Source organism: Mycosarcoma maydis, chromosome 2 (assembly GCF_000328475.2).
Source record: "Mycosarcoma maydis chromosome 2, whole genome shotgun sequence".
NCBI classification, from domain to species: Eukaryota; Fungi; Basidiomycota; class Ustilaginomycetes; order Ustilaginales; genus Mycosarcoma; species Mycosarcoma maydis.
In genome coordinates this window covers 723,414-735,583 of record NC_026479.1, presented here as the reverse complement: position 1 = coordinate 735,583, position 12,170 = coordinate 723,414, and the positions used below count along the sequence as shown (strand labels likewise).

At 54.4% G+C, this 12,170-nt stretch overlaps 4 protein-coding genes and 1 non-coding gene across 5 annotated transcripts; 2 read left to right on the top strand and 3 right to left on the bottom strand.

Annotated features, from left to right (window-relative positions):
* Positions 1–239: 239 nt before the first annotated feature.
* Positions 240–503, bottom strand: UMAG_01053 (uncharacterized protein; the record flags this gene model as incomplete). The annotated part of the gene is made up of 2 exons (XM_011388719.1): positions 240–434; positions 480–503. The coding sequence occupies 2 exons, from the start codon at positions 501–503 to the stop codon at positions 240–242; spliced, it is 219 nt and encodes a 72-aa protein (XP_011387021.1).
* A 296-nt stretch (positions 504–799) lies between these two features.
* On the top strand, positions 800–1,078 carry UMAG_01052 (uncharacterized protein; the record flags this gene model as incomplete). Its single annotated transcript, XM_011388718.1, has 1 exon — positions 800–1,078. One exon carries the CDS (start codon positions 800–802, stop codon positions 1,076–1,078), a length of 279 nt encoding a protein of 92 aa, XP_011387020.1.
* Positions 1,079–2,712: 1,634 nt separating this feature from the next.
* UMAG_01051 (uncharacterized protein) lies at positions 2,713–4,359 on the bottom strand (the record flags this gene model as incomplete). The annotated part of the gene is made up of 1 exon (XM_011388717.1): positions 2,713–4,359. The coding sequence occupies one exon, from the start codon at positions 4,357–4,359 to the stop codon at positions 2,713–2,715; it is 1,647 nt and encodes a 548-aa protein (XP_011387019.1).
* An 887-nt stretch (positions 4,360–5,246) lies between these two features.
* UMAG_16206 lies at positions 5,247–5,361 on the bottom strand. The gene has a single exon (XR_897720.1). It is a non-coding gene; the product is annotated as a 5S ribosomal RNA (ribosomal RNA).
* A 3,548-nt stretch (positions 5,362–8,909) lies between these two features.
* On the top strand, positions 8,910–12,164 carry UMAG_01050 (siderophore biosynthesis regulatory protein URBS1; the record flags this gene model as incomplete). The annotated part of the gene is made up of 1 exon (XM_011388716.1): positions 8,910–12,164. One exon carries the CDS (start codon positions 8,910–8,912, stop codon positions 12,162–12,164), a length of 3,255 nt encoding a protein of 1,084 aa, XP_011387018.1.
* Between the last annotated feature and the right edge of the window lie 6 nt (positions 12,165–12,170).

The window sequence follows — 12,170 nt, the reverse complement described above, 5'->3', positions numbered from 1 at the left end:
GGACCACGATGCAGCAGATCGTTGAACACCTTCTGCTCTCTCAGAGGTCACGAGGATGCATTCCGAAAGCATCTAGCTATTAATATTAGTTATACTCACGACTCACGACTGAATATTTTTATTCCGAGTCAGGAGCTGGAATTTATAATAATCTCGATCTTCCCCCACAGATATGGTTATCAGTGAGCTACGAGTAAGCAAGCTACTTTAGCCCACGGTGACGCGCGTGCCACCGCTCACTACTCATGACTTTTTGGGGAGTCGCTTTTTGGCTGTTGCTGTTGCTGTTGCTGTTGCTGTTGCCTGTCCAAAAACGCATCTCTCGCTAAACTGACCGAACTTGGTCCGCATAGCATCCCATTTTTCGGTGACTTTGCCGACTCTTGTCTTGGTGGGTTATCGTGCCACATTTGAGTGGAAGCCGCATTTTGTGACTGCGCATGTCAGACAATCGACGGAATCGCCGAAAGTCGACTCACGGAGTCACGAGTAACTAGAGACATGAGAGCTCTCGGTTGGCTCAGTCAGGTATACTTTGAGTGGTCCCTGCACTCGACGCCGAGTAACGCGTCTGCTGAGCAGTTCACGCACGTATATATCGCATGCCTCCTATGGTTCTCGAATACCTCGAAAGAGTCCATCACCCTGCGTTCCTTTTCCTTGACGTCTTGCACCACGTATATACTCACATCAGCCTGACCTGCTCCTCTTGGCCTGAATTGACCCTCAAACACCTTCAGCAACTTTCCGCGCCCAACATCTGTTCGAAGCTATATCACGCCCATTGAAAGGCTACACAATGAACGCCATCGCCCGTCGAGCATTTTCGTCGCGATCAGCCATCCGAGCTCCGCCTGCTCCATCTTCAGCTGTCGCGATGGCTGCGGCTCCTCGTAACACGATCCGATCCGGCCGCGTTGCTATGCTTCCCAAGTCGTCCGAGCCAAGCGCCGCCCCCGCCTCGGCCAGCCACGTCAGCACCGACGCCACCCTTTCGCAGGACGTCTTCCCTCAGGTCGGATCCATCTCGGTCCCCGGCGAACAGCCTAAAGTTATCCGCACCGGTGAAGACCAGTAATCGCCCTCGACCGCCCGTGCGTGCAACGGATGCGACACACGAATGGAATTATATTCGACCTTGCGTTGTATCTTGGCACTATTGTTTCGTCTCCGTCGCCACACCATGGCACCCATCTGTTGTAAATTGGCCTTTTCATCTTTTCCCTGGACTCATATCCTTATCGCATTGTGTCACCGTCTCTCCCATATCTCGTTCGTACTTTAATGCTCAGCTCAATTCCGTGTTTTTATCCTTTGGCGATGGTTTTGCACTCTCAGTCTGTGCCTCTGAGTGTGAATCGCTGAGCATGATCGAGTTTTCATGTTTTCTGCTCGTGTATCAGATGGGCTCTACACCATCAGCCAAACTTGCGCCTTGCGGCTGACCAATTCGGTGACTTTGCTTTAGTGTACCATTCGTGAGTGAAGGTGCGAGTTGATATGCGAATTTGAAGCTCTCTCGACACTTGTGCTTCACAGCCTTAATACTACACCGATTGAACTCACTTGAAAGCTAGTCTTGTTATGTAAAGGATCAGAGTGAGGAAGCTGGGCAGCCGACCTGGCATTCTTGGAGCCCAACGCCGGCGTTTCTTTGCGTATTGTGGTGAAGCGGTAGCAGCCAGCAGGTGCAAGGCTGTCTCCGGCAGACTGCACGTCTCACATAGCGCGTTGGTCACTCGAGCCATCTTCCGCCAGGACCAACGAGCCAAGACCGTAGTCAGAGCACACGCTCCAACAGAGAAAACTGGGCGTGTGTGAGTGGCTTGTACTGTACACGCCAGCCAATTGGCCAGACACCTTAGCGCGGTCATCCGGCACAGAATCAGCACAGATCGGTACATGATTGGCTGGACCACGAGCACTTGCATCGAGTTGGGTTATGACCAAGTGCGACGATTCTTCAGAGCAACGTGGCTTTGCAGATAGGCTGACTGGCTGATGCATCAGGACCCAGCGCGACAGCTTTCGTGCTGGTGTATAGGACCATGACCAAGACATGAATGACGACGCAGTAGTCTGGAGAAACATGAAGCTTACCACTGATTCCGAACTGCAGTCTGGTCGTGTGCGTCGATGTCGATCGCACTGGCCTCACATTGGTGCATGTTCGGAGAGAGCCGAATGACAGGATTTGCTTCCAACCTTGTTGTCCGCATAAGTCAACGTGTCCTTTGGAGATGAGCAGAACCGCAAGAGGTGTCAGAGGTCTCGAAGGTGTCCGGGCCAAAAGCTTTGAACTTCCCTACAAATCCGTACAAGACTACGCAAGACGGTATCGCCAAGTCGGCACCCACCCAGGTATCCTATGAGCTGCCGTTCTTCCTAGCTTGTTTTCTCTTCTTCACCTTTGGATGTCTTCCTCATACTTCAGTACTCGCATCCATCACAGAAAAAGGGCAGGCAACCATCGTCAGTCAACACATTCTGCCCATTATAGTTTTCAGCAGAGAACTTACTGGCCACCGATCGCCGAGCCACTTTTGCTGGAAGCGACCACCAGTCCGGTTTCAGGTCAAACGCACAGGCAGTAGGCAGCAGGCAGTCCGCCAATGCAAGGCGCCCTCATAACCGATCTGGATTGCATAGAATACAAATGAACCCGACAATTGAAAGTGAAGGAACGCCACTTCAGTAGAGTGACCGCCCCCCTCATTGAGTCTTCTGAACAGCCTCGGCTGTCAAAAGGCCAGCTCTGTACCCGATTTTCTCGCGACGGCGCTTCTCGCGCTCTTCGACGATCTGTAACTCCTTGGCAAAGCTGCTGCGCTTGCGTATTGTGGGGCCAAACTTGTAAAACACCAGGGGAATGACCGACAGAGGTACGCCAATGAACGCGAGGATCGAGCTAGCCCATTGATACCCGACATTGCTGTACATGATCTCGGTGATCAGATAGAATGAGCCACACATGAACTCGCGGAGGAACGATTGAGCTGCGATCGCCGAGGCTGCGTAGATCGAGTAGGATGCGACCGTATAGTCCGAGACGATGAGGAAGAGTGTGTGCGACGAGACACCAAACAGCCCGCCTGCGATGATAGGTACGATCCAGGGCACGGGAGGAAATGAGGTCCATGCGAAAAAGAACAGGCTAATGGGGAATAGAAACCCACCTGGAATGCCCCACAAAAGTCGATCCTCGGGGGTTGGAATGCCTCTGGGCCTCTTGGTGCCTGCATGTCGAAACCACTTGAGTTGAAGATCGAACAAGCCATAGGCGATAAGGAAGCCAACCAGAACACCGATGAATGTGAGACCTTGCTGCCCGATGTCGAAGCCCCATTGTTGAAATACCAACGGATAGGCGATCAAGAAGATGTAGATCACAGCATAATTGACAGCATCAAAGAGCGTGAACCAGAAAACAATGGGCTCCGTGAAGAGCATGAATAAGGGCCGACCGACGGTCTCTTTGAAGAGCTGCGGCAGGGTTCGTTGCGATCGAATCTTTTCGTGGCTCGCGTAGTATCTGTTATCGTCGCATCGCAACCTTTTCGCTCTTCTGGCGAGGATGACGCCGGCTCTGGTTTCCGGCACAGCGAGCACAAAGATTGCGAGAAGAAAGGCGAGCACGATGCCCGATACGCCAAAGGTCCATCGCCAGCCCGCGTTTTTAACGATAAATGCTCCAATGATGGGACCTGCAGTAGCCCCGAGCTCCGCAGATAGGGCAAATGTGTTGACCCCCCAGCCTTGATGATCGGAGTGCCAGAGGTCCGACACGGTGCCGATCGAGTTGAAGGCGACGGCGCCGAAGCAGCCAGCAAGAAATCGAAGAACGATGAGAGTGGCAAGATTCTGAGCCAGGGCGCAGCCGATTTGAAAGAGCGCCACAACAGCAAGGCCGATCACCATTACTGGAACTCTGCCATAGTCCTCGGAGAGCGGAGCGGCAAAGATAGGGCCAACTGCGAAGCCAAAGAGAAAGACAGCGGCGGGCACCTTAGATGCGACCTCTCCGACGCCAAACTCGGAGGCCACCTCGTATGCTCCAAAGCTGTAAATCGAGGAGATGACATTGAGCCAGAATTCGGGAAGCATGGTTAATACGAGGATGAGGATCTTTCGCCATGCTGGAAAAGACCGAGGGTCATCAGGATCGTTGTGCTCGAAGTTGACCAGAAAGGGACCGTCGTCATCGCCATCGACCAGCACCTGGATTGAGAGCTCTGCTGCGGGGGATGCCGGTGTGCTCTGAATCTCCAAATCTGGCTCTTGGGTTGCTCCTGCTGCACCTGCTGCAGCCGTGGCAGCCGTGGCAGCCGTGGCAGCAGCCTGCTCCTGATTCGGCGACATTCAAGACGATAGCCCTGGCAAGATACTGCCTTTGTTGCTACAGAATAAAGACCACGAAAGGATCAGGGAATGTCGACGATCTTTGGCACATCCAACAGTGCTGAGAGGCGCTCCGAGGTTCGCCAGGACTGTGTGAGATGGGTTGTACGTCCTGCTACGATGAACATTGAGGCGATGCTAGAGGGTTGGCGGCACAAACTCAATTGAGGCAGTCAAGGCTGTAGAGCGGCTATTGCCAATGTGATACGTGCTAGCCTCTTAGCGTGACAGTCAAAGAAGACGTGACTGTTGCGAGGGAGAAAGATGGTGCACAAGTTCCATTGCGTTTGAAGGGAGGTGGGTTCAAAGAATGGGGGCTAAGCAGGATGACTTCGGCTATTCCAACGCCAACTGGTCGCTTTCTGTAATTTCTTCCAGCGTCACTCTGCAACTAGTCTGTGGTGGAGCAAACCTCTGTTGCTCAGTCACATCGTCGCTGGGCAGAGACCATAATTACGCTGGAGTAACTATCGTGGAAGGAGCACTGAGAAGTGCCGTAGTTCGAAGAACAGTCGGTCAGTCAAATGCAAATGCCAAGTCATGCCACAAGTACGTAACGTCGTTCGAAGCTGTGACCATACAGTATCTCGTGTCTTGTGCCTCGTGAAAAGATCCAAAAATCACGAATCACGAATCACGAATCACGAATCACGAATCACGAATAGAAAAGAGTCAGACTCCACTTCACGATTCCTTATATGTCGTTGCAGATCCTAGTTCTCCCGAATCGCCAGTCTCTTGATCGGCTCTGACATTGTTCTACTAGCCTTTATCTTTTTGCCGCGTCCCATGCGCGTTATCAACTGGTGCTGAAACGTGACATGGGCGAGGTTGTGGCCGTAAAAAAAGAACTGCAGCACCTAGGATTCCCGCGTGGTCCCCCACCGCAGTACTGACTAGGCGACGACTTGCTTGACTGCGCAGATCGGACGGGATGCGGTATTTTCAAGTCTCTATGGCCGCAGATGTTTGCAGGGGGAGTTCTAGCGGTATTGATGTCCAAATCGCTGGAGACGGTCTCGTTGTTGCACCTTGTCGAACCCCTTTGTTGACCCGCTGGCTCTTCCTTTCATCTTGCGCCAAATTGACATGTTTCTGTATCGCGCGCTCTACTCACCTCCTCTCAGTCACAAGCTCGACTGTTTCACGACGAGGTCTGGTGCTGGCAACCGATCTGGATTCACTGCATGTTCGACCTAAGACTTCTACCTCACTTTCGCTTTCCCTCTTTGTAGGCGAGCCCCCACATCTTTTGAATTAAAGATATAACCCCCCCTAGACTCCCATGAAGATATATATGTGATGACAAACAAGATTTTGGAATACAGTCGAACGTTCTCAATGCCGTGCAGGTCGTGGTATCGTAGAAAGGTTGTCTGTCCTCTAGCACTCCTCCGCTCGTCCACTTGCCTTAAGATGTTAGTCCATGATCAGTCCAAAGCGTCTGTTGCGTTCTTTGGGCCGTCCAGAGGACAGGCTCGACATTTTGATTGACAACCATAAAGGCATTGTGAATGTGAAGTGAAAAAAGGGGTTGGAAAATCGCAACAGGATATGCAGATTGGATTCACGATTGCCGCGGGGGAGATTCGCGATTAACAGATTTACGATTAACTCAGCTGACTCGCTTACTCTGCTTTTCCGATCGCCCGAGAAGCCGCGCTACTTCGTTTGCGGGCACGACCGCCAGTCGCAAGTGCATTCTGGCTTAGCAAGAATTCACGCCTTTGGTTAGCAACGAGGATCATGTCGACCGTGTCTGTGATATGAGAGTCAGGATACATACGTACTCGAGACGGCTACGTTGAGATTGTTGTAACTTGCACTACAAGATCCGGCCGAAGCAATCACGAATGGCATTCCACCCTCCATTGATGCAAGCGGAAGGCGATCGACGGATGAGCACTATTGCTCAGACGAAATCTGATTGGCTCGCATTCATGATTCACGATTTAGTCTACGTCAGAATTTTCACATCAGGCTGTGTCGTTGACTAGAGAGTCACGAGTCAAGAGTCATCTGGCTTGATTCACGATTCGATTCACGATTCGTGATAAGTTATTTGATAAAAAGGAAACAAACTTCATTTCTCGGCTGGGAGAGAGCCGTCGGTGGGCGACACGCCAAAGGTATGTTAGGTACGTACTAACAATCGTGAATCAATCGGGGCGATTTGATTGGCCGTCGGCGCGTCAGCATCCGAGGAATTTGTTCGAAACCGACTTGATTTCTTGATCACTCTCATCTCGATCTTGGCCATCCAACTCCTTAGAGGGTTTATTTATGTAGTTGAAATCAGTCCTACGACTCTCGGATCGACAGCCGCTTGGCCGAGGGGCGTCACTCTGAAGCTGCTCGTTGCAAACGAAAGAGAGACGCCGTTGCTGACGAAGAAAGTAAAAGGCTCCGTTCAATCGTGAATATTGAACGAATTCAGCAAGAGACAGAATTCATAAAAATCCAAACCCACATGTTGACCCAGCTGAAATGCCAACGAGGCTTATGGCTAGGTTCTGATTTAGCCTAGCTTTTCGGTAAAACATCACCTCATGTTTCGAACTCAGTGCCGATGAAGCGATGTGCAATGAGCCTCGCTCGCGTTTCGTCATGATGGTCGGCCGAGAAGGTCGAGGTTCAGCAGGACGAACCGCAGGCAAAGATTAATCGGAATGCCGGGTTGATAGCCTGACACCGTTTGATCCGAATTTGTCGGGCTGGTGGGATTCGTGATTGATGATGGCAAAAATTTGATTGGTCGGATGTTTGCACGAGTCTGGCCTTGTTCTTGATTCGAAATAATCACCAAATCAAATCATGAATCACCAATCAGATACGAGCGGAACGGCACCCACCGTATGCGCGTGGAGGAAGGGTTGCCTCCTTTTGCCTTGCTCTTGCCATCGCTGTTCCGTCGTCGTTGCCGCTGCGTCACTCATTCTGCTCGATCACACAGCACGTTTCCACAGCGTGCCATCATCTAGACCCTTGGCTGTGCGAGCGAGAAATGATCGGAATTTTCGCCGACGGGAACGAGACATTCCACGATTATCGCTTCAGATCCAAGATGAATGCCAAGAGCCAAGGCAATTTTCAGTCGTGAGTCTAGCTCCAAGGCTGGATGCTTCCTACTGCGACCACTCTCTCATGCCTCCAAGTATGACACTGAGGGGAGATTATTCGAGAGGCTTGAGAAGTTTGGCCCTGGTTGGAAGAATGCTGAGTTACGTTTTAATCTGATCTCACCTTGGCCTTACGTTCCTTCGTTTTCGGCGATGAACGGTCAAGCATTGAATCATCGGCTCTGACCCTGTACAAAAAGGGTAGTTATCAGCCAGCGTGTCCAGGGCTGAGTCAGGCGTTTTTCCTTTGTGCTTGCCGCGGTTTGATTTTTTTTCTTTTTGATTTTCTTTCTTTCGTTTTGGCCCAGCTAAGAACCACAGGCACAGGTTGTGGCACAATTCCGCTCTGATCTCCCAAGCTCCGACCCAGTCGTGAGTGAGATTACGCAAAAAACGTCAGAAACGAGGGGAACGTTCCTTTGCGCTCTGTTATCTACCCGTTTCAGAGCATTTCTTTTGGCACTTTCCATGTTTTTATCAGCCAACACTGGGAGCTCTCTTGGCTGACGCCTTTGTCCCCACACACGCACGCACGCACACACACGCGCGCGCGCTCTTCTTGCCTACGCTAGCCAGCCACTCTGTCTGCGTGCTTCGAGTGCTCAGCTGACCGAGTCTAGCTCGGTTTGTCTATGACACCGAACTGCACTTGTACAATACAGTACGCTCGCTTGATTATCCTATCTGTCCATGCCTCATGCCTCTCCCTATCTCACAGATTCATCATCTTGCCTTTTTTCTCGTCCCCCTCCTTCATCCTTATCTCTAGCAACTCCTCCCCCTTACCTTATCTCGACTCCCCACGGTGCCTGTCCCCCGTGCCCATCCCTCCGTGCCGAGTCGGCAGCTACAGCACACAAACATTTGCACAGCCAGTCGCTATCTCGACACACTCTGCACAGCAGCCCGAATCGTCCTGCAAACCAGGCTGACTCCGACTGTACAGTACTGTACAATCTAAACGAGACCAGCGCCCAGACTTGGATCTCACTCGAATCACTTTCTTGCCTGGCCGCTTCCGTCGAGGTCCGCTCAGCACGCCTCATCGGCCACCGATCCCGTGCGTCGTCCGTCTGAGCTAGAGTGCGACTCTGTCCCCTGGCCCTCCAATTTCGCTCTTGGATACTGACTAACCACTCAACATCGCTTCGATTCAGCGCCGGCGGACTGTCACTGGCTAGCCGTGCTAGCAAATCTGTATTGTACTCAAGCACCGACTCGGATCGTCCTTACTTGGCTTGACTCACGTTAAGCGCCTCGCTTCGCAGCGAGTTTGCAGATCGCGGCACCTTCTTGGCGTCATCTTATCTAAAGGTGTGTTGCGCAGCTCTACATCGAAAATCTTTGCTTCTTTCGGTTCGCTGCCTGCAGAAGGCCTTCCAAACGCAAATCATGGCGCTGCCCCCCGTCAAGATCGCTTCGCGACCTGCTTCACCCACTCCTTCCCACCATCACCAACAAGCCGCCGCCGCTTCCTCTTCTTCCTCCTCCTCCTCCTCCCATCATCCACCGCCGCGAATTGCAGCTCGTCCGATTGCCCCTGCCGATCGCTCTCCCGAACGCGTCTCTCAGCATTCCCGCGGCGCGTCTGTCCACGACGCTGACAGCCTTCCGCCCATTCGTCCACGAGGCTCGCGACCATCATCTCCTTCTGGTCACGCCGCAGACCGCGCTCCATCGTCTCACCACAACGCCTCTTCGACGGCAACGGTGCCCGCAAGAAGCACTGCTCGTAGTCTCTTCCGCGATCCACGCACCCTGCACCCAGCCGGCCGTTCGCAGTCGCCCATCGCCGCTTTTCGAAACCGTTCACAGAGCTCGGAGCGTTCGCGTCTCGGCCCATCCAGGTCGCAACCAAACAGCCCTTTGCTTCAATCATCCTCGTTGCGACATCACAGTGACGCTACGGGCGTTCACCTTCCACCTATATCATCGCTGTCCAAGGAGCTCGTATCGGATCATCCGGACTGTTTCGCACACCGTCGTCGCACGCCCACCACCTCGCCTCGCGCAACCGCACGTTTGCACATGGGCAACACCTTTCGCGATTCCAGCCCAGCTGCTTCCTCCGGCAGCCCGGCCACCATGCGCCACGATCACCTAGCCTATCGCCACGAGCATTCGGCTGAAGAGCATGCCAAGATGCAGCGGTATTCCGACGAACATCCACGCGCCATGAACCCCACCTCTAGGGCTAGCTATGAGCACGAATCGAGGGGTATGCCCTATCGCGACAGCTACTCTGCTCCTTCGCGAGCTATCGAGGCTTCTTACCACGCAAATGGTGCTCGCCCCGTCCATCACGCCGACTCGAGCACCAACAGCCCGCAATATGTCCCAGGCGATGTCTACGAACACGAAGGCTCTGGCTCGCCACCCGCCGCGCATCATGCGGGCATGAGGTGCTCCAACTGCGGTGTTACTTCGACTCCGCTTTGGAGAAGAGCCCCCGATGGTAGCACCATCTGCAATGCCTGCGGGCTCTACATCAAATCGCACAGCACACACCGTTCTGCTTCGAACCGTCTCAGCGGCTCGGACGCAAGCCCGCCTACGCACGAAGCCAAGCTGGCCGCTGCGGGACCTAGCTGTTCGCGCGAGGACGATCCCAAGTCCGGCTCTTGTCCCGGCGACGGTCTCTGCAACGGCACTGGCGGCACTGCCAGCTGTAGCGGTTGCCCTGCCTACAACAACAATCTCTCGCACGCTCTCAAGGTTAGCAAACGTGAATCACAAACTAGCGAAGATCCTCCTCCTGCCCGTACCGCAGAAAGAGCGCCGCCAGTGGCAGAGGAAAAAATGGACGACGATAAGAGCGTCGTCGGCGCGCTTCGATGCACCAATTGCCAGACGACCACCACCCCACTGTGGCGACGCGACGAAGACGGCAACAATATCTGCAACGCTTGCGGTCTCTACCATAAGCTACACGGCACACACCGACCCATCGGAATGAAAAAGTCGGTCATCAAGCGCAGAAAGCGTATTCCCGCCAATGCGACTGCACAGCCCACTCATATCCTTGACGTCATTCCTGTTCAAATGAACGCCAATGGTCAGCCTGTTATTGCGCCCGCTGCCGGTCGCAATGCCGGCGATTCTACACCCAAGTCGACCGAGTCTAGGCGTGCATCCAAAAAGTCGTCCTTGACGTCCGAGCAGGCCATGCGCGAAGCTCGCGATCGCGAGGCTGCCATGCTCTTGATGGAGGTTGGCGCTGGCGCCAGATCGCGGAATTCGGCGCAAGAAGACGATCGCATCCACCAAAATGGCGCTCTGGCCACTTCGACTTCCTTCCATCACGACTTTCACTCTGCCAGGGCCGGTGCTGATACCGCTCGCACTTCCCACCCGGATGACAGCCGCTCTTCTAAGCGACCTCGCCAATCGTACCCGTTGGCACCTCGTGAGGCCTACGACGAACGTGACGTTTCCGCCATCGCTTCTCCTCCGGCCTACAATGAGACGCATGCAGCTGGGGCGACGCGATCGCAGCGTTCACAGCGTTCGCCTGTCGACGCTCCCTTGACGGACAGGCTTGGCCGTTCAGAGCTGCATGGCGAGTCGTCCCATGGCACCAGCAACGCCCCCGAGCATGCAGCCCGCGCTAGCGCGTCCGATGGCGCGCGACTCGGCTCGGTCGTACCCCATCACCATCACCACCATCACCACCATCACGCCAACCATGCTTCGCATGCAGTTCATCACGGGCATCATCACCACCACCATCACCCCGTAACGGTGTCGGCCAGCTCACATGGTCACGCCGGACAAGCGCCGAGCGGAATGACCAAGCTGAGTGAAGTCGAGAGATTGAGAGACGAGCTGCTCTTCGAGCGCAGACGTATTGACGAGGTGCTTCGCCGCGCCGAGGCCATTCTCGCTTCAGCACGCGCCGGCAACTTCCACGTCGAAGCAGCCGGACCGTCCACGAGCGGGTTGCGCAATGGCCACGAAGCTTCGCACGAGTCTCCCCCAACGGGCTCTGCTCAAGGTAGTCCGGGCGCCGACGCCCGCGGCACCCGAAGTGGCCATGATTCTATCAAACAGGAAGCACCGGACGCTGCTCCTCGCCGCTCAAAGGCATTTAGCAACAGCAGCTCGTCGAGCGAGAAGGACGAATTGGAATCTCCGCCTCCGTCTGCGCACCAGCAGCTGGCATCTCAGCCCTTGGTCGCTGCGACAGGCGCGCAGCCCGCTTCTCGCCGCAACAGTTTTGAGCAGCGGATGGCTTCGCTGCCAGTGATGGCAGCGGTGCCTCTGAAGCGCAGCTCGCCTCCCAGCACCGTCTCGAATCCGGCCGATAACCGACCGTTATCCATCGCACCTCAGCCCGCTCGAAAGGCCACTGCGTGGGGTATTGATACTCGTTCCACGCCTGCGGCATCGCCCAGATCTGGCGAGAAGCGTGCTCGTGCCGACGAGATGGACGAGGACGATGACCACTGGAACTGGGACAACCTCTACGGCAAAGCCAAGCTTGAAAAGGCTGGTGATTGGCGCGGCTTTGCACGACCGGTTGAGGACCGGCGAAGCCAGTCCAAGAGCAATGGCGTGACTCGAAGGGAGTCCTCTTCTACGCCGATCGCTGCGCGTTTGCCTGTGGCTTCCAGTCCTTCTCAAGCTGTGAGCGCCCCACGAACTTGAACACCC